The sequence below is a fragment of the Neodiprion fabricii genome, chromosome 6 (assembly GCF_021155785.1).
Source record: "Neodiprion fabricii isolate iyNeoFabr1 chromosome 6, iyNeoFabr1.1, whole genome shotgun sequence".
Lineage (NCBI taxonomy): Eukaryota > Metazoa > Arthropoda > Insecta > Hymenoptera > Diprionidae > Neodiprion > Neodiprion fabricii.
Genome location: NC_060244.1, coordinates 14,886,197 through 14,907,840, shown reverse-complemented (window position 1 = coordinate 14,907,840; position 21,644 = coordinate 14,886,197). Strand labels below are relative to the sequence as shown.

General features: G+C 37.3%; 2 protein-coding genes across 2 annotated transcripts; one reads left to right on the top strand and one right to left on the bottom strand.

Annotated features, from left to right (window-relative positions):
* Positions 1–11,043: 11,043 nt before the first annotated feature.
* LOC124185530 lies at positions 11,044–12,481 on the bottom strand. Its single transcript, XM_046576401.1, has 3 exons — positions 12,457–12,481; positions 12,060–12,196; positions 11,044–11,490 (listed from the first exon to the last, which is right to left on the bottom strand). Exons 1-3 carry the CDS (start codon positions 12,479–12,481, stop codon positions 11,128–11,130), a joined length of 525 nt encoding a protein of 174 aa, XP_046432357.1. The 3' UTR covers positions 11,044–11,127.
* Positions 12,482–17,149: 4,668 nt separating this feature from the next.
* Positions 17,150–18,741, top strand: LOC124185529. Its single transcript, XM_046576400.1, has 3 exons — positions 17,150–17,174; positions 17,435–17,571; positions 18,141–18,741. Exons 1-3 carry the CDS (start codon positions 17,150–17,152, stop codon positions 18,501–18,503), a joined length of 525 nt encoding a protein of 174 aa, XP_046432356.1. The 3' UTR covers positions 18,504–18,741.
* Positions 18,742–21,644: the final 2,903 nt, after the last annotated feature.

Genomic DNA, 21,644 nt, shown 5'->3' with positions numbered 1-21,644 from the left:
TCAGACTACACTGGCTACCTTGGTGCACCTTTATATACACCTGGGGTAGCATCCACCCGAACCTTCCGTATCGCCTCGACTGCCGGTGAACAGGGAGATAAAAATCCTCCCGGCGGCCGAGGGCACCGTTTCTCAAAGAGGAACCAGCCGCCAGCTCTATCGGATGCCGTAAGGATGGCGTGAAGGGCAGACCGTAGCCTGCCATCCTCCGACTTACCGGCCTGGTGCCGGACCGACCCCAAACCACTACGTCCAGGTTGATAAAGCCATCATTCTGAGGATCGACGCTGCCTTCCTATCGGCAGGGACTAATTGTGTGGGTCGTGGTCTACGGTTTGGCCAACCGTCTGACTGCACGACCTCAGGTACAGGCAGCTAGCTACTGCCTGTACAAAAGCCGGTGGAGGTGAACAATGAGGCGTCACTCTCCACCCGGTAACTTTGGCTGAGAGGCACCCTGTGTATGCCTCTGTCAAAGAAGTCCCCGATGATAGGCAGCCTGGACCGTAAACCGAAGCAGCTATAAAATCGTACGAGTTGGTGTCAACGACGAAATCGCGAGCAGCACATTACGCCACATCTAGCGGTAAATTTGGAAAACGTATGACCACGCAGTAACCAATATTCGCCACAGGGGGATGGCCTATTTGCGGTGGGGGTCAACCGACCAATCAAAGAAGAAGAATCACCTCACGACAACCGCGAGATCGGCGAGCTGAACTACGACCTGCTATTCTACGCTTGACCTGCTGAGACAGCTTTGTCTTCCGCATTCTTCCGATTATTCTCCCGATTTAAGCTACCGATACCTTTCCTTCTACCGCTATCGTTCTATCGTTTATCCTACCGAAAACCTTCTGAACTCTTTTCATTCTTTTTCCCTTCCTTCTCAGTTTTGCTAATATAACGTACAATTCAAATTAGAGTCAGTTTGTGTGCCTGACGTCAACCGCCAAGGTAAGGCTTCTGCCTTTGAATAGTATCGTTACGAAGTTGCTCATAATTTCTATTCTTTCTTATGGTATTTATCGACTTTGTGTGAATCATGGTCCACGGTTTAAAGTTGCACTGAGCCGCCGTGTGGCTGCATGATTTCGGTCATTAATATTATATTTATTGTTTCTTGGTTGCATCTTGTGATGCCAGTTTTGTGTGAATCATGGTCCACGGCTTAAAGTTGCAGTAAGCCGCCGTGTAACTACATGATTTCAGTAATTTATTATTTTCGTATCTGAGCGACCTCGCAACTGCCAAATAATTATTTCTCTTGTATTTATGATTTTCCTGATTATTTGTGAATCTCTATTAGCCTGCTTCTGCACTTTCTATCGTATGTTGAGCCCTATTGGCTTTATATTTTATTCCATACTCTTTTTGTAATAGTAGTGTGCTTTATATTTTATTTCTGTTATCGCTTATTATATTTTGATTTATTTTTGTGCCTATTGTATCACATATCGAGTTCCTTGAAGTACAAGCGAGCGTAGAATCAGCCCCTAGATATTACTGCACTTTTTCTTTATTGCTATTGGCAATTTCATATTATTTTAGCCTGTTATTTATTTCTCTGTATTTTGTTAAATTAAGTTCTGTGAATTATTCTTTTGTATTGCGGTGTATTTTAGTGTATTTCTCTATTTTGTAAACTCTTCGAAATTCTCTCACTGTCATAATTTTGTATTTTGTATTCTTTCAAAAGTTATGTTTAGGAATTCATTATTTAATTCCTCGAGTACGTAATGATTATAAATTGTCGAATCTACCGTTTCTGAATAAGTCTACCGAAGTCTATCTAGTCGATCGTTTGCCGACTTGGTAAATTGTTACTGAATGTCAATCTCTCATACTGGATATAATTTATGGTAAATTTGTCGTATCATCTACCGGACTATCGTTACGTTGTTTTCTACCGATCGCAGTAAAGTTCTCTCGTTCTAATTGACAGGATAATAATTTTCGTATCGTCATTTGCAACTTGGGTAAGATCACGTCGCCCAGTGACGTGTAGTTTTAAGTCAATTCATGCATTATATCGCATCTCCCGACCTACGTTCATTTTACTCTGTTAACTACCGTCTCTCGTTTTAAAGCTACCGATTACTGCTATTCTACCGAAATTTTTGTGAACAACGATTATTTATTTTATTAACTACCGCTGTCGATACCATCTTATTTGCCTGTCTCAATTATGTAACCTTCTCGACAATATATGATCGATTGACCTGTTCATTTCCCTTTTGCCTGGAGTTTATTCTTTATTTTGTTATTTTCTGTAATTCTGGAACTACTGTTAGCTGCCTTGAATTCCGCCACTCTACCGGGATGTACGCGATCTCTTTCGTACGGTTTTGTGTTAATTTTTTTGATTTGCATTATTGTTTGAAAATCGACGCTAACGCGTCTGGCGCCCAACGAGATTATTTTGTTATAGTTTGATATTGCAGATAAGTAGAGAATCGCGCCAAAGTGTCAACGGTAAGTCCTCATCCGAGGGTAACAGAATTGAGCGTTACAATATATATACTGTAACGTGGCATTTTTGATGCCCGTTACAAGGGGCTCCTTAAACCCTGGGCGGAACCAAAAATTTAGGAATTTCCGAAATTGAGTCGCAAAGTTTTTGGAAAAGAGCGCCAGGACTAGAGTCACGCATCCGAAACTACGAGAGGGGACACTTTAGCGACCAGCGTAAGATATTTCAGTTTTTTTTGTTTTTTTATTTTCGAGCTGCAACGGCATCAGGCAAGAAGTCGACACCGAATTCGAGGAAAGTGCGAAGTGGCGGACTAGCGACAATTGCGAAGGATGGATCTCGAGGCTGCTGAGGGGGAGCCGACGCAGATCCCCGCATCGCAGGAATCCAAGGTGGACGCGATTCCCGCTGGCGGCCGGCGCGCCGCAGCCTCTTCCCCTTCGCCCCGCCAACAATTGACCAGCGAACTTGCGACGGACCGACTAGCGACGAGGGAGCACCACGCTCACCGCCAAGACATCATGGAGCTGCGCGGAGGACGAGATTGCGACCTAGCTTCAAGTTCTGCGCAGCGATGCTATCGAAGGTGCGCGTCGAGTTGCGCGATCGACGAAATCGATGACCGATCGATTGTTGCGCATTCTTAGGGTGATGACGTCACGAAAAATTAGCGCGACGAGATCGGCGTTGCGACCATCCGAGATCACTCGAGTTTTGGCGTTCCTAGCGAGTGGGTAATAGCGTGCGCATCAGTGCTTTTTTTTGTTTTCGGTGTTCATTGCGACGGTTTTGCGAGGGATGTCAGGGACCCGTCACGAGGGTGTGGGTGCCTTCGTCCACTGGATGTGGAGCGGTAAGCGCTGCTGATATTCTCGCGATCGAATTTCGAGAGTAATTGAGTAAAGGCTGATCAGATAAAGGATCGCCATTTTGGAGTTTGCGTGTCGAGAAGTACTCGAAATTCGTTTGTCGATTCTTTTGCTTGGTGACCGTAGCCTGAGTTGCGCGTAAAGGAGTAGCGTTAATTTCGGGGGATCCAGAAAATCGAGTCGAGCCACGGGTTGAGCCGAGACGTTATTGTCTCGAGTTTGAGTGTGACCGAAGTCCGTTACACGGGGTCATTTCACTTCGTCCGGTACATCCTCCATTTTCGTGTAGGTTGCGAGCAGTCACGGGGAGCATTCGAATTCGCGACTGCGTCCCGCCGTCGCCGAGAAAGTGAAGCTCGGGTGCGCGCTGATAAAAATATGCGTTTTTAGAGGAGGATCGCGGGTGTCGCGACGAGCCTCGCCTCAGTTCAGTTTTTTTTTTTCTCTTTTTGTTTGCAGTACCAGTTAGTATTAAGTGGGCGATCAGCGCCATTTTGTAAAGGACGTTCGCGAGCAGCGCATCGAGTCCGATTTTGTTTTAGGTTTTTACGAATTAGGGTATTATTAAGACGGCGACTAGCGCACGTAGGCCGTAGAGGTCTCCTAGATTTATTCACCTTTTTTTTGTTTTTTTTTTTTTTATTTGGTGTATTTCTCCCTTTCTTATTCAGTTAGATAAAAGTTAACATTGTATTTGGAATCGCGAAGGACGACTTGCGTGGTCGTATTATCATTCTTTTTATTTTATTTTTATTTTTTTTTGTTTTTGTAATATCGCTGATGAGAAATATACCATTGGAATTTTATAGTAATTTAGACACATCACGCGTTGGCTTACTTGTGTTGCAATCCTCTCTACCCAAAAATTACCCCTCCCCTCTCCGCGGTACTGAGCTACCGAGCATATGGTCGCGGTATATCGTATTACCGATCTCGAGGCGTGTTGACCACGCCAGGCGCCCAACAAATTTCGCGATATTGTTTCAGATCCAGGATACCTCTCGGACGCCAAATTATTGTGCACGTGGTAAGTTCTCGGTTATTTGCTCCGAGTGACCGAAGAGCGGGAAAAATCCACGTCACAATACATATATATATATATATATATATACATATATATAAGTGAACATCTTTCGAGGCAAGGCGAAACCGCGGAGATCTCGCGGGAAGGATACCGAGGCTGCGGAGGAGGAGACAACGCAGATCCCTGCAGCGCGGGAATCCAAGGCGGACGCGATTCCCGCTGGCGGCCGGCGCGCCGCAGCTTCCCCGCTCACCCCGCCTACGCCAAACCAAGGCAACCGCGAGATACCAGCTAGCGACAAGGGAGCACCACCCCGCTCAACCCCAGGACTCCGTAGAGCTGCGCGGGAGACGACATCGTGAATTAGCCTTCAGTTCTGCGCCGAGTAACGACGACAGGTGCACTGAGAGAAATGGTTTGGTTATCGGTACTAAAATATTTTAGTTTACGTGTTTTAGTCAAGGCGACCTATTATTGCAGTAACGCCTACTAAAAAGTGGTTCTCCGTACTATTCAAAGATAGTAAGATCAACAACATGGATTTATTTGTGAAATATTACTATAAGTATAGTAGCATTAACTGTATATTTTAGTCAGTCAGTTACTAAAACGTTATAGTTATGGACAAAGTCTGCACTAGTTACCTTAACAGTACTTAGAGTTGAACATACCAAATCATTTGGTATTTGTCAACATGCAGAATGTTCACTCGTACGATACGCGCTATAGTTGACTCCACTTGTTTTTTTCGTTGCTACGAACGAGCCAATGGTTGATAGTACCGAGTCACGTGGTTACCCGTACTATACGTTACGTTGACTCGTACGTTGCACGCGACAGTTGAGTCTACTCGTTTTTTTCGTTGCTACGAACGAGCCAATGGTTGAAAGTACCGAGTCACGTGGTTACCCGTACCATACGTTATGTTGACTCGTACGTTGCACGCGACAGTTGAGTCTAGTCGTTTTTTTCGTTGCTACGAACGAGCCAATGGTTGAAAGTACCGAGTCACGTGGTTACCCGTACTATACGTTGTGTTGACTCGTACGTTGCACGCGACAGTTCACTGAGAGAAATTTATAGTTGTGTCAACTATTTTTCTACTTTAAAAAGTAGTAATTAAACGGACTTAAACCGAATTATAGTATACGTAACCTCACTAAAGAAGAGTTAATGCACCTAAAATCTCTAGTTCATATTACTATTTGCTCAACTATTCCGAGATAGTAAGGAGTACTATAACCTTGGCAACTAAAAAAATAAAGTTAAACGTACCATTGTTGTGCGACATGAACAAATGGACAGATTAGCACGTATGACCATTTTTTATTGCTCTCATGACAGTATCGTGCGGATTTGACCATCAGGGTATATAGTTGCTCGCATTAGACCAAACAGTTGCACTGACTTTTAATGATTGCTGTGCCAACCGCTCAAATTCGTGTTACCAAATACATGATAAAGTAAATTCAACGACTTCGTCAAGTTACCGTTACTCCAGTCTAATGTCAGTATTATCATCATTTAATAGTACACTCAAATTTAAAAAAACGCTTCTACAACAACATTTTGTAATTTTTGGAACTGCATCGTATGGTTGCGTTTACGATAGTGTATAATTGTTTCAGATATTATAATAATTACCTGTAGTATCGTGATTAGTAGTACGAACTATTTTGAATTGGCGCGTTAATTCAGCAGGATAGTTACTTTCGCCATATGTTATGTGATGTCTTCATACAGCAAGAATGTTCGCAACAACTATTTGAAATAATTATAGCAACTACTATAAGTGGGTTGGTATAAAAGCTACACACAGTATATTTGATTTTTTTTTTTACAGTCAATTCAACTTTTTTGAAAAATTGTATCTGCGTGGACATAATCGTTCAGCTGATTTCGTGACACGATTACGGGTACAGATTTGAAAGTTAAACCAACTATGACAATCGCTGTGGTATAAAAGCTACACGTAGTGTACTCAACTTTTTTTTATAGTAAATTCAAATTTTTTTTAATGGTTGTATCTGCGTGGACATAATGGTTCATCTAAAATTGTAAAATAATTAAGGATATTTTTTTCATAGTGAATTCAACATTTCTGAATAGTTGTACCTGTATGGACATAATGGTTCGTGTGACTTTTTGAAATGATTACGGGTGCAGAGAATTTACGTTGTCCCTGTTGAAAATTTCTGTAGTAAATCCACATAATTCATCCGAATTCGTTCCAAATCCTGTGAATTTGCCGGATTCCTATATAATCCCATCGAAAATAGGAACGAATCAGATGGATTCCACGGGACATTTGCACTAGGGGTGATGACAAATTAAAAATGCAGATTATTACATATAGCTCTTCTACCAGCTGTTCATTTGACCGCACTATAGTATGGCCAACACACGGTTCTAATTACTGTCGCCACTTGTACATTGTACGCGTGTAGCATATTCGATCAAACTGTATGGTTTGATGAAGTAGTCAGATTGCAGAACAGCTTTCCTTCATGGAATAAGGCAGGGCATAAAAATCTGTTACTAGATATACAGTTTATAAACATATTTATTTGTATTTTCAAGTACAGATTCATATTTGCACAGAAAGTCCTGGATGCTATATACCTATATATATATGTATAACAGTATTTCTGAAGGATGCAAATTAGTTGAATCTTGACATGTCTAACTTTTGTAAGTCAAATTTGAGGGTTAGGCTCAGTTTCTCAGACATGACCAATGCTTAATAAGTAGGTATACTCGTATCTAGTAGAAACGAATCACAAAATAGGAACATGGGCATACGGAGTAATATAAAGAATACATGTATAGGAAAGACAGAGATTATAGCTTATGTTATATTAAATATATATTATGAAAGGTTATATACATATAAACTTTGCAGGTAACTCAAGTTTAAGACTTGTATTAGATATGACACACATACCGGATACAACAACAACTAAATATTACCAGATTTTTCGATGAGGATCAATCAAAAGATGTCGTACATTGGCAAATATGATATAATTTATGTATTTGTATGTTCATAAAAAAACAGTTGGACGAATCACCTTTTGCAAATTTGTTTTAATGAAAAGGTACGTACAATTCGCGATTAGATCCAGTTACCATGAGCGTCGGTTTCAGAAATTTCGTCGAATCTATTTTTATAAATTCATGTGTTAGAGTTTCATATACTTCGTAGGATTGCTTATGATCGTTCTGGCAAACAACGTGAAAAACCTTTACAATGATTGCAAAGTCGTCTCTACTCGGCTTTGCCAACGCTCCTGATTTACAAAAGACGTGTTCAATCAGCCCAAATATAGGAAATATATCGAAATCAATTTCAAGAATGATTCCAGACTTGAGCATAAAACTAGCTAAACTTGCCGATATCACTTGGGTGTATGAGATAAGATTCTCAGATACATATTTCGTTAAATTGGTAGAGATAGGTAAATGTGTTTTTAATGGTCTGTACGTAATATTAACAGCGAATGGGTTTCCTAACAACAGCATATTACCGAACTGCAGCTGACTTTTGATAGCTATGGTTCGACATATATTTACTCGACTAGCTGACATACTAGCAATTTGTTTCAGTATCTGATGTTTGGCTTCGCCGCGCATCGACCAAATGTGACGTAATGGACCAATTCTTTGCATAACCGTTGGGTAATGAAGCATGAAGTGGTGCTTCGGTTTCAATGTATTACCAAACAATGACAGATACAGTAAATGGTGTTCTTCAATTAGCGAAGTGAGCAAGTCAATATATTCAGAAGAAATGAACGTTTGTAGGCTTATGGAAACAATTTGCCGGAGCAGTTTATGTAATTCCCAATGTGGATTATTTTCTTGAGGAATCAAATCACCAATGAGTAATCCAAGGTGCATGATAAAACACTTCATCTCAGATGCTGACATTCTCAACTGTTTTACCTTCAAGTTCTCAAGAGTAATTAAAGGAGGTACATTTGCTGTCGAAGGAAATTTGAAATATTTGATTCTAAAATTTAATTCTTCCAAAGTAAAATACTTCTTGGCCAATATGAAGTAATGCAAAGTTGACGCCGTTTCATATTTACAACTACCTTCTAATTCATCATGCATAGCATCTACCGACCAGCACGCAGCACAATGGTAATTCAAAACAGAATTCCAGATGCACCTCGTTTTAATACCTGTCAGAGCCACATTGTTTTTTGCCACATCAGCCTCATAATTATCCTTTGTCCTCAGTATTGACTTGTCTTCAACACATAATGACATTGACACACCTTTACTAACTTTGCACATTCTACAGAAATAAGTCGCACTAAAACTTTCTACGTAACCTAGCATACTATTCAGACCCAAATTGTCCCCTGTTATTAATATCAACTGAAAACAAACTGTGATTGTTTTATCTTTGACGTGGATTTCTATCCCTTTGGATGCAAGCAAATTGAGTTCTGTAATCACTTCTCTATAAACTACATCTTGACCAAAAAATTTCACGTCATCCGAATGACATAGCTGTACCAAAAATATTTTCTCGACTTGAGATCTAAATTCTGGCGGTATACAGGGCAAAGTAGAATAAAGTGCACAAATTTTATGAACTCTACTATGCGAACCTAATGGATTACCTGTTTCAAAGTCATCTTGATATAAGATCAATGGAAATGTGAGATTATTTGATTGCGATGATCGTTCTTTCCAAAACTCAGTTTGAACGACATTGAAGATAATACCATCATTTTTTTTTTAATTCACAGTAATATGAATAAATAGTTTCAAAACAATCTGGCAGTTCTAAAAACAATCTCAAGGTATTACTTAGAGGTATGTACTGGGAAAATATTTTTTTTATTTTCCAATACACCAGCTTTATTTTTGATTTCCATATAACCCAGCAAAGTCTTTTTTGGTGCTATGAAAATTCCATAATGTCGAAATTGTTTAAACCGTTTGTACTCTGTATCAACGAGTGAGAAAACTTGTTGAATATTTTCAATTGCTGCAGACACAATATCTTTTGTTTCTTGGATTGGTATGGAATTTAAAATGAACTCTGCAAGTGTATTGAAATATTGATTATTCATAAATTCTCGAATCGAATCAATGATACGCTGAGTTTGAACACGCGAAATTCTAGAGTCAGAATAGAATTTGGAAACAATAGCTAACGTGCTTCGCATTAATTTATCTTTTGAAGGAAAGTCTGGACCTATGTCACCTTTGGTCGTAACTTGACTATTGTTAGATGTAGAATTAATATCCAGCTGCAGTTCAATCTTCTCATCAACAATCAACTGTTCAACACTTTGTATAGCTGAATCATGAGTCAAAATATGTCTACGAAACGATCTTTGATTATCAAAGGATCTATTGCATGAAACATTGGTACACTTATAAACTTTGATGATTCCACGCGTATTATGCACATACTTCATATGCGTTATTAAGCGCTTTATTTCAATATGTTCGAAACACAATGTACACTGCAGTAACATTTTTGAAATAATGCGTCAATTGTTGTATCGAAGTGAAGCACTGTTGACAATTAAGGAATCGTTCAGATGACTTTTATTCAAATCGATTCGAACAGTTTCAAAAGTACTGAACAGAGAAAAAGGACAAATAGCGTTAATTGCTGATTGACAATAAAATGTCCTAAGCAGTCAAAACTAAAATCAGGTCTTCAAGTACCAATATAGTACCACCAAAGAGATTTTGAATAAACCGTTGAATGAGACGTATCAAGAAAACAAATCTACTGCATACTGTTTCGGAGTCTGCAGAGTGTATTATAAATTTAATACATAGTGAATCTTCAAACATATGTCAACTACAAATATAATCAATTGCGTGTTAAAAAAGTAATTCAAGTTTTGAACCGTAGTTAGGAAAACCTGAAAACCTCAAAATTTTTGAATTGTAGGCCGAAATCAAATTATGGGCAGAGAGATATCACCAGACGGGTGAGTCTCTCCCTCCAGGTCAGACTGTTTCTTGTTATTACAATTTATGTATCTACGAAGACTTCTCTTTTGAAGCTCCGTAGCTCCCACTATAACAACTTGAATTAGCACCAATGCGCTGTCTTGGACGAGATGAGTATTAAAGTTTACTTCAATCTACTTCTATCGCGAAAGAAGTTGAACTGGATGAATTAGTACGAATTGATGTACCGAGGTAAAGCACTGTCTACAACTAAGAAAACTTTCAACTTATATATGGGCGCACTCTTGTTAGTTCGACTTCTGATGAAAACGCACGTTGAACTGGACAATATCAGTGATAATGTACAGCCAATGATAGGGAAAACAAAGAACAATAGAGAAAGGCACAGAAATATAGACAAAGAACATAAATTTAACATCAACCCATAGTCATTTGCATATTAAAGAAAAACAAGTAATTCAAGTTTTGAACCGTAGTTAGGAAAACCTGAAAACCTCAAAATTTTTGAATTGTAGGCCGAAATCAAATTATGGGCACAGAGATATCACCAGACGGGTGAGTCTCTCCCTCCAGGTCAGACTGTTTCTTGTTATTACAATTTATGTATCTACGAAGACTTCTCTTTTGAAGCTCCGTAGCTCCCACTATAACAACTTGAATTAGCACCAATGCGCTGTCTTGGACGAGATGAGTAATAAAGTTTACTCCAATCTACTTCTATCGCGAAAGAAGTTGAACTGGATGAACTAGTGTCAAACGAATTGATGTACCAAGATAAAGTACTGTCGACAGTTAAGAAAATTATAGAATCATTCATCAGCGCTGCTGTCTTCTACGTTCGACTTCTGATGTATCAGGATATCTGACCAGACAACTTCAACAGTAACAAAGTGCTTGCATCCTTTGATGCCGTAAAAAAATTTTTGCAAGAAAACCCAAACTGTCTCAGATTCTGGGGAGTACTTTGCATTTAGAGCATAGTGTACCTTGAAACACATATCAACTGCGCCGATTAAATTACTCGCAGCGTACTTAACTTCATTAACGATGACGTAAATTGCAGAAAAAGATGTTGGGTCTCCAACGGTTATGATCAAAGGTTGACAAGTCAATCCATATGAGCGAAGTTTTTCTTTGCGTTTGACCAGCATAGTTTCCAAATCTGCCATCACCTAAAAATAAAAGTTTTCAGTTATCTTTTCTTAAAGTGTTTATTATAAATTTGAATTTAAATTTGCTGAAAATTAATATTTTCCAAACACAGTACAATGGAACAAATTTGCAGTACGAATTATGTTTGACCTGAAGAGTTAATCAAACTCAGTCTTATATTTTCAGTGATTTTGCTTTTAAGATTCAACCTTTCGTAGTCACCCTTCTACAGAATCTTGGGATAATCGCACTGGGTAAAATCGACCCAGCTGATTTTCAAATGGTTGCGATGTGAAGAGACATCTGATCGGGACCAAAGAGTCATGGAATTCACTTTAAAAATTGTAAAGAATATGTAAGAAGTGGTTACCGTAGGAAATCAAAAGACAATACGGAAAAAAAATCCGAAATATATCATGTGAATATCGCCAAATATCACTCGAAAAGGGGACAGTTTATTTCACTCGTGACTATGAAGGGTTCTTCGGATTTGAAAATATTTTATAAGATTTCACAAATGAAGTGTATACTCTGTTCGCTCGGTAGAGAGAAAAATAAGAATGTTGAATTTGTGAAATAGAACACTTACAGTAATGTTGCATATAAATCCATCAGCCTGCTCCTGAGATGACGGTTTCCATTTTTTAGAAGTTCTTGTTTTTACCAAGGAAGGTCTGAATAGGTAAGGCAATTTCAATAATCCCAAAACTTCAACTGGAATATTATCTGAAACAGTGATTGTAAAATGGTACAAAGTCCGCAGATGTGCAGCCTCAATGATACATGCAATACCTAATTGCCTAAAATACCTAAATACAATATACTCAATTCTTCATATCAGAGTTCAAATTGATGATTTGATAACCGATAGTTAAAATATCAAGCGGCCTTTTAAAGAACCCCTTCGAAGCCTTGCGATCTAATCATTATTAGATTGCTTGCGCCCCAATTTGTATCGCAGGAGGTTGAAAATCAATGCCACTTACTACTATAATCTACATAACTAAGCATGCCTCTGAAAACCTGGCTTTGTATACTATCACTTCATTTTACCAAAATCGACTTTTTAACTAGTGTCTTCCTTTGAATTTCCAAATTAAAATATCATGAACACCAAAAGACGAGAATATTTGCATAACATAAATTGAATTGCTAACAAGAGTAATTGAGTATTAATAAAATTCCATGGCAATTTCAGTTGGACTTGACCGAATAAATCAATATGTATACATTCAGAGTGAAACGAATTTTAGTTTCATAATTTGTGAATGATTGACTTTCGTAGTTAATAATTACAGTATTTTAAATTGCAAAGATAAAGAACGAGTTTCCAGACCGTTTAGCCGCTATGGAACGTTATGTTATGCATGAAATGCTTGTGTTTGTATACAACTAATAAATCATGAAGAATTTATTGTGCACATGCACACGAACAAACCTTCTTGATCGAACGACAGTAACTTCTTTTGCTTCGCAATTTCTACCACAGTTGCTGCTATGTCGGGCCACTTTTTTAGGAAACTCTCTGTATCAGCACATACGTTGGACAATTCAAAGTCCAGTTGCAACTTAGAACACAAGAAACAAAATAACTTAGGAAAGCTATCTTTGAATTATATTTCTTTGCGTTGGTTGAGTGCAAAAAGCAGAAAAATAAAATGTGATATAAATTTACTAAAGTAAGTCTTGTGAAAACTGTTTTTCAAATATCGTTAGGATCATTTATCTAATGTTCGAGAACTATGAAACTTGAGATCTAGTTTCTTATCGAAATATCAAATATATTTATCAAGGGTGGGGCATAACATAACAACTCAACATGAAAATGAAGTATCGTTACTTACCAGCGAAGATCCAATCGGCGTCGAGAGAATTGGATACTCCTGGTAGTAAGTATCAATTGGCTGGCTCTTATCTCTTAAACCGTATGTTTTTCCCCAGAGAGTCCTTGCTGACTCAAGGTCATCTGGAGAAATTGTCCTCAATTGCAGCAAATTTTCCTTGTCATCATCACTAGTTTCATCTGGTGATATTTTTTTATTTGCTGGTAAAATGTGGTGTTTTAGATACTTTTTGGTATTTGTGTACTTGCTCCAGAGTTTTCCGGTTGCAGAACGTCTGCCTACAGATTGATATGGTACAAAATATGTAGCTTTACTTTCACAGTCCCAGTAACCGTGAATCTCGCCAGCCCAAAAATCTAACGTTTCTGTCCGAATTCTGGAAAAAAGTCACAATATTATAACACAACATGTACAAGTACATTGATGTATACTATGTTGGACCTTGAAGAGGATTGTATCACAAAAACCAGCATCATTTGAATTGGAAATTGTCTTAACGTACAATTACAGGCATGTTGTTGAATTGAGATGAAAATTAAAGATGTGGCACAAGTACATCAAACATTTTTCACATTTCCAATACCACTCTTACAATTAGGTACTCCGATAAGTAAGATCATAACGGGTGCGCCTTGTTAATAACAATCTAACTCACAAGCTCTATAGTTCCAGTGTAGCGAGCTTTATAATCGGACTATAGAACTCGCAAGTTAAGGTGTATTTAACAAGCCTCAGAAGCTACAGTCTTATTCTTAGGAGTAGTCATTATGTGGACCAGATCTTAAGGACCAAGTTGATTAGAATTACAAAATATCTTTTATGGAGACTATGCTAATGTATGCAATGATAATGCAGAGAAAGTTCGATGTAAATATTTTTAACTACTGATCAGCCAGTAAAGCTTTACGTACTTTAAATCTGTTGCTAAAGCGTTTTCTATTGTGATACCACACAGTTTCTGTCTATCACTTTCTTCCATTCGCTTAGTGCTTAAAATGGCTTGTCCAACTGCGCTTTGAGCCAATAGCTTCTTTAATTGCTAGAACAAAATATAAAGAATATCTGTGAGAGGATGGGTTTGGAAGATAGTTAAACTACTATGCAAAGTAATGCGCATAAAATAAATACATGTGGTAATGAATTGAAGAATATCAATGCGATAAAATCAAGCTTGGATCAGTATTGAACACCGTATTTTATGTTGCACACAATCAATGAAACAATCAGGCAATGAAACTACAATTCTTTTACTTTGTTTATCAATCAGGCTATAAAACTGTACGTAGATAGAGTATAATTACGTTGCCAGGCTTTTGTGTTTTTGTAGATTTCTCCGAGGCCACTGATAAACCTTGCTCTGCTGTGTTGGTCAAAGTAATAGTATTTGAGGTATACAGGCTCGGTGAATTGGGTCTATCCAAATCGTCAGTATTGCTCAAAGTAATAGTATTTGAGGTAATAGTATTAGAGTAATAGTATTTGACCGTTGAATTCAACGGTCGTCAGTTCATTCAATAACAAAACTTTGATAATTTCTAGAATCTTGCATCGTCATCGTCTATTGACAGCAATACTGACGATTTGGATAGACCCAATTCACCGAGCCTGTATACCTCAAATACTATTACTTTGACCAACACAGCAGAGCAAGGTTTATCAGTGGCCTCGGAGAAATCTACAAAAACACAAAAGCCTGGCAACGTAATTATACTCTATCTACGTACAGTTTTATAGCCTGATTGATAAACAAAGTAAAAGAATTGTAGTTTCATTGCCTGATTGTTTCATTGATTGTGTGCAACATAAAATACGGTGTTCAATACTGATCCAAGCTTGATTTTATCGCATTGATATTCTTCAATTCATTACCACATGTATTTATTTTATGCGCATTACTTTGCATAGTAGTTTAACTATCTTCCAAACCCATCCTCTCACAGATATTCTTTATATTTTGTTCTAGCAATTAAAGAAGCTATTGGCTCAAAGCGCAGTTGGACAAGCCATTTTAAGCACTAAGCGAATGGAAGAAAGTGATAGACAGAAACTGTGTGGTATCACAATAGAAAACGCTTTAGCAACAGATTTAAAGTACGTAAAGCTTTACTGGCTGATCAGTAGTTAAAAATATTTACATCGAACTTTCTCTGCATTATCATTGCATACATTAGCATAGTCTCCATAAAAGATATTTTGTAATTCTAATCAACTTGGTCCTTAAGATCTGGTCCACATAATGACTACTCCTAAGAATAAGACTGTAGCTTCTGAGGCTTGTTAAATACACCTTAACTTGCGAGTTCTATAGTCCGATTATAAAGCTCGCTACACTGGAACTATAGAGCTTGTGAGTAAGATTGTTATTAACAAGGCGCACCCGTTATGATCTTACTTATCGGAGTACCTAATTGTAAGAGTGGTATTGGAAATGTGAAAAATGTTTGATGTACTTGTGCCACATCTTTAATTTTCATCTCAATTCAACAACATGCCTGTAATTGTACGTTAAGACAATTTCCAATTCAAATGATGCTGGTTTTTGTGATACAATCCTCTTCAAGGTCCAACATAGTATACATCAATGTACTTGTACATGTTGTGTTATAATATTGTGACTTTTTTCCAGAATTCGGACAGAAACGTTAGATTTTTGGGCTGGCGAGATTCACGGTTACTGGGACTGTGAAAGTAAAGCTACATATTTTGTACCATATCAATCTGTAGGCAGACGTTCTGCAACCGGAAAACTCTGGAGCAAGTACACAAATACCAAAAAGTATCTAAAACACCACATTTTACCAGCAAATAAAAAAATATCACCAGATGAAACTAGTGATGATGACAAGGAAAATTTGCTGCAATTGAGGACAATTTCTCCAGATGACCTTGAGTCAGCAAGGACTCTCTGGGGAAAAACATACGGTTTAAGAGATAAGAGCCAGCCAATTGATACTTACTACCAGGAGTATCCAATTCTCTCGACGCCGATTGGATCTTCGCTGGTAAGTAACGATACTTCATTTTCATGTTGAGTTGTTATGTTATGCCCCACCCTTGATAAATATATTTGATATTTCGATAAGAAACTAGATCTCAAGTTTCATAGTTCTCGAACATTAGATAAATGATCCTAACGATATTTGAAAAACAGTTTTCACAAGACTTACTTTAGTAAATTTATATCACATTTTATTTTTCTGCTTTTTGCACTCAACCAACGCAAAGAAATATAATTCAAAGATAGCTTTCCTAAGTTATTTTGTTTCTTGTGTTCTAAGTTGCAACTGGACTTTGAATTGTCCAACGTATGTGCTGATACAGAGAGTTTCCTAAAAAAGTGGCCCGACATAGCAGCAACTGTGGTAGAAATTGCGAAGCAAAAGAAGTTACTGTCGTTCGATCAAGAAGGTTTGTTCGTGTGCATGTGCACAATAAATTCTTCATGATTTATTAGTTGTATACAAACACAAGCATTTCATGCATAACATAACGTTCCATAGCGGCTAAACGGTCTGGAAACTCGTTCTTTATCTTTGCAATTTAAAATACTGTAATTATTAACTACGAAAGTCAATCATTCACAAATTATGAAACTAAAATTCGTTTCACTCTGAATGTATACATATTGATTTATTCGGTCAAGTCCAACTGAAATTGCCATGGAATTTTATTAATACTCAATTACTCTTGTTAGCAATTCAATTTATGTTATGCAAATATTCTCGTCTTTTGGTGTTCATGATATTTTAATTTGGAAATTCAAAGGAAGACACTAGTTAAAAAGTCGATTTTGGTAAAATGAAGTGATAGTATACAAAGCCAGGTTTTCAGAGGCATGCTTAGTTATGTAGATTATAGTAGTAAGTGGCATTGATTTTCAACCTCCTGCGATACAAATTGGGGCGCAAGCAATCTAATAATGATTAGATCGCAAGGCTTCGAAGGGGTTCTTTAAAAGGCCGCTTGATATTTTAACTATCGGTTATCAAATCATCAATTTGAACTCTGATATGAAGAATTGAGTATATTGTATTTAGGTATTTTAGGTAATTAGGTATTGCATGTATCATTGAGGCTGCACATCTGCGGACTTTGTACCATTTTACAATCACTGTTTCAGATAATATTCCAGTTGAAGTTTTGGGATTATTGAAATTGCCTTACCTATTCAGACCTTCCTTGGTAAAAACAAGAACTTCTAAAAAATGGAAACCGTCATCTCAGGAGCAGGCTGATGGATTTATATGCAACATTACTGTAAGTGTTCTATTTCACAAATTCAACATTCTTATTTTTCTCTCTACCGAGCGAACAGAGTATACACTTCATTTGTGAAATCTTATAAAATATTTTCAAATCCGAAGAACCCTTCATAGTCACGAGTGAAATAAACTGTCCCCTTTTCGAGTGATATTTGGCGATATTCACATGATATATTTCGGATTTTTTTTCCGTATTGTCTTTTGATTTCCTACGGTAACCACTTCTTACATATTCTTTACAATTTTTAAAGTGAATTCCATGACTCTTTGGTCCCGATCAGATGTCTCTTCACATCGCAACCATTTGAAAATCAGCTGGGTCGATTTTACCCAGTGCGATTATCCCAAGATTCTGTAGAAGGGTGACTACGAAAGGTTGAATCTTAAAAGCAAAATCACTGAAAATATAAGACTGAGTTTGATTAACTCTTCAGGTCAAACATAATTCGTACTGCAAATTTGTTCCATTGTACTGTGTTTGGAAAATATTAATTTTCAGCAAATTTAAATTCAAATTTATAATAAACACTTTAAGAAAAGATAACTGAAAACTTTTATTTTTAGGTGATGGCAGATTTGGAAACTATGCTGGTCAAACGCAAAGAAAAACTTCGCTCATATGGATTGACTTGTCAACCTTTGATCATAACCGTTGGAGACCCAACATCTTTTTCTGCAATTTACGTCATCGTTAATGAAGTTAAGTACGCTGCGAGTAATTTAATCGGCGCAGTTGATATGTGTTTCAAGGTACACTATGCTCTAAATGCAAAGTACTCCCCAGAATCTGAGACAGTTTGGGTTTTCTTGCAAAAATTTTTTTACGGCATCAAAGGATGCAAGCACTTTGTTACTGTTGAAGTTGTCTGGTCAGATATCCTGATACATCAGAAGTCGAACGTAGAAGACAGCAGCGCTGATGAATGATTCTATAATTTTCTTAACTGTCGACAGTACTTTATCTTGGTACATCAATTCGTTTGACACTAGTTCATCCAGTTCAACTTCTTTCGCGATAGAAGTAGATTGGAGTAAACTTTATTACTCATCTCGTCCAAGACAGCGCATTGGTGCTAATTCAAGTTGTTATAGTGGGAGCTACGGAGCTTCAAAAGAGAAGTCTTCGTAGATACATAAATTGTAATAACAAGAAACAGTCTGACCTGGAGGGAGAGACTCACCCGTCTGGTGATATCTCTGTGCCCATAATTTGATTTCGGCCTACAATTCAAAAATTTTGAGGTTTTCAGGTTTTCCTAACTACGGTTCAAAACTTGAATTACTTGTTTTTCTTTAATATGCAAATGACTATGGGTTGATGTTAAATTTATGTTCTTTGTCTATATTTCTGTGCCTTTCTCTATTGTTCTTTGTTTTCCCTATCATTGGCTGTACATTATCACTGATATTGTCCAGTTCAACGTGCGTTTTCATCAGAAGTCGAACTAACAAGAGTGCGCCCATATATAAGTTGAAAGTTTTCTTAGTTGTAGACAGTGCTTTACCTCGGTACATCAATTCGTACTAATTCATCCAGTTCAACTTCTTTCGCGATAGAAGTAGATTGAAGTAAACTTTAATACTCATCTCGTCCAAGACAGCGCATTGGTGCTAATTCAAGTTGTTATAGTGGGAGCTACGGAGCTTCAAAAGAGAAGTCTTCGTAGATACATAAATTGTAATAACAAGAAACAGTCTGACCTGGAGGGAGAGACTCACCCGTCTGGTGATATCTCTCTGCCCATAATTTGATTTCGGCCTACAATTCAAAAATTTTGAGGTTTTCAGGTTTTCCTAACTACGGTTCAAAACTTGAATTACTTTTTTAACACGCAATTGATTATATTTGTAGTTGACATATGTTTGAAGATTCACTATGTATTAAATTTATAATACACTCTGCAGACTCCGAAACAGTATGCAGTAGATTTGTTTTCTTGATACGTCTCATTCAACGGTTTATTCAAAATCTCTTTGGTGGTACTATATTGGTACTTGAAGACCTGATTTTAGTTTTGACTGCTTAGGACATTTTATTGTCAATCAGCAATTAACGCTATTTGTCCTTTTTCTCTGTTCAGTACTTTTGAAACTGTTCGAATCGATTTGAATAAAAGTCATCTGAACGATTCCTTAATTGTCAACAGTGCTTCACTTCGATACAACAATTGACGCATTATTTCAAAAATGTTACTGCAGTGTACATTGTGTTTCGAACATATTGAAATAAAGCGCTTAATAACGCATATGAAGTATGTGCATAATACGCGTGGAATCATCAAAGTTTATAAGTGTACCAATGTTTCATGCAATAGATCCTTTGATAATCAAAGATCGTTTCGTAGACATATTTTGACTCATGATTCAGCTATACAAAGTGTTGAACAGTTGATTGTTGATGAGAAGATTGAACTGCAGCTGGATATTAATTCTACATCTAACAATAGTCAAGTTACGACCAAAGGTGACATAGGTCCAGACTTTCCTTCAAAAGATAAATTAATGCGAAGCACGTTAGCTATTGTTTCCAAATTCTATTCTGACTCTAGAATTTCGCGTGTTCAAACTCAGCGTATCATTGATTCGATTCGAGAATTTATGAATAATCAATATTTCAATACACTTGCAGAGTTCATTTTAAATTCCATACCAATCCAAGAAACAAAAGATATTGTGTCTGCAGCAATTGAAAATATTCAACAAGTTTTCTCACTCGTTGATACAGAGTACAAACGGTTTAAACAATTTCGACATTATGGAATTTTCATAGCACCAAAAAAGACTTTGCTGGGTTATATGGAAATCAAAAATAAAGCTGGTGTATTGGAAAATAAAAAAAATATTTTCCCAGTACATACCTCTAAGTAATACCTTGAGATTGTTTTTAGAACTGCCAGATTGTTTTGAAACTATTTATTCATATTACTGTGAATTAAAAAAAAAATGATGGTATTATCTTCAATGTCGTTCAAACTGAGTTTTGGAAAGAACGATCATCGCAATCAAATAATCTCACATTTCCATTGATCTTATATCAAGATGACTTTGAAACAGGTAATCCATTAGGTTCGCATAGTAGAGTTCATAAAATTTGTGCACTTTATTCTACTTTGCCCTGTATACCGCCAGAATTTAGATCTCAAGTCGAGAAAATATTTTTGGTACAGCTATGTCATTCGGATGACGTGAAATTTTTTGGTCAAGATGTAGTTTATAGAGAAGTGATTGCAGAACTCAATTTGCTTGCATCCAAAGGGATAGAAATCCACGTCAAAGATAAAACAATCACAGTTTGTTTTCAGTTGATATTAATAACAGGGGACAATTTGGGTCTGAATAGTATGCTAGGTTACGTAGAAAGTTTTAGTGCGACTTATTTCTGTAGAATGTGCAAAGTTAGTAAAGGTGTGTCAATGTCATTATGTGTTGAAGACAAGTCAATACTGAGGACAAAGGATAATTATGAGGCTGATGTGGCAAAAAACAATGTGGCTCTGACAGGTATTAAAACGAGGTGCATCTGGAATTCTGTTTTGAATTACCATTGTGCTGCGTGCTGGTCGGTAGATGCTATGCATGATGAATTAGAAGGTAGTTGTAAATATGAAACGGCGTCAACTTTGCATTACTTCATATTGGCCAAGAAGTATTTTACTTTGGAAGAATTAAATTTTAGAATCAAATATTTCAAATTTCCTTCGACAGCAAATGTACCTCCTTTAATTACTCTTGAGAACTTGAAGGTAAAACAGTTGAGAATGTCAGCATCTGAGATGAAGTGTTTTATCATGCACCTTGGATTACTCATTGGTGATTTGATTCCTCAAGAAAATAATCCACATTGGGAATTACATAAACTGCTCCGGCAAATTGTTTCCATAAGCCTACAAACGTTCATTTCTTCTGAATATATTGACTTGCTCACTTCGCTAATTGAAGAACACCATTTACTGTATCTGTCATTGTTTGGTAATACATTGAAACCGAAGCACCACTTCATGCTTCATTACCCAACGGTTATGCAAAGAATTGGTCCATTACGTCACATTTGGTCGATGCGCGGCGAAG

Excerpts from the sequence above, each read along its gene's own strand:
- LOC124185530 (XM_046576401.1), bottom strand. The coding sequence starts at position 12,481 with ATGCTTAGTTATGTAGATTATAGTA. Across the intron at positions 12,197-12,456 it reads TAGTTATGTAGATTATAGTA|ATAATATTCCAGTTGAAGTT; the intron begins GTAAGTGGCATT and ends TCACTGTTTCAG. Across the intron at positions 11,491-12,059 it reads GATTTATATGCAACATTACT|GTGATGGCAGATTTGGAAAC; the intron begins GTAAGTGTTCTA and ends TTTTATTTTTAG.
- LOC124185529 (XM_046576400.1), top strand. The coding sequence starts at position 17,150 with ATGCTTAGTTATGTAGATTATAGTA. Across the intron at positions 17,175-17,434 it reads TAGTTATGTAGATTATAGTA|ATAATATTCCAGTTGAAGTT; the intron begins GTAAGTGGCATT and ends TCACTGTTTCAG. Across the intron at positions 17,572-18,140 it reads GATTTATATGCAACATTACT|GTGATGGCAGATTTGGAAAC; the intron begins GTAAGTGTTCTA and ends TTTTATTTTTAG.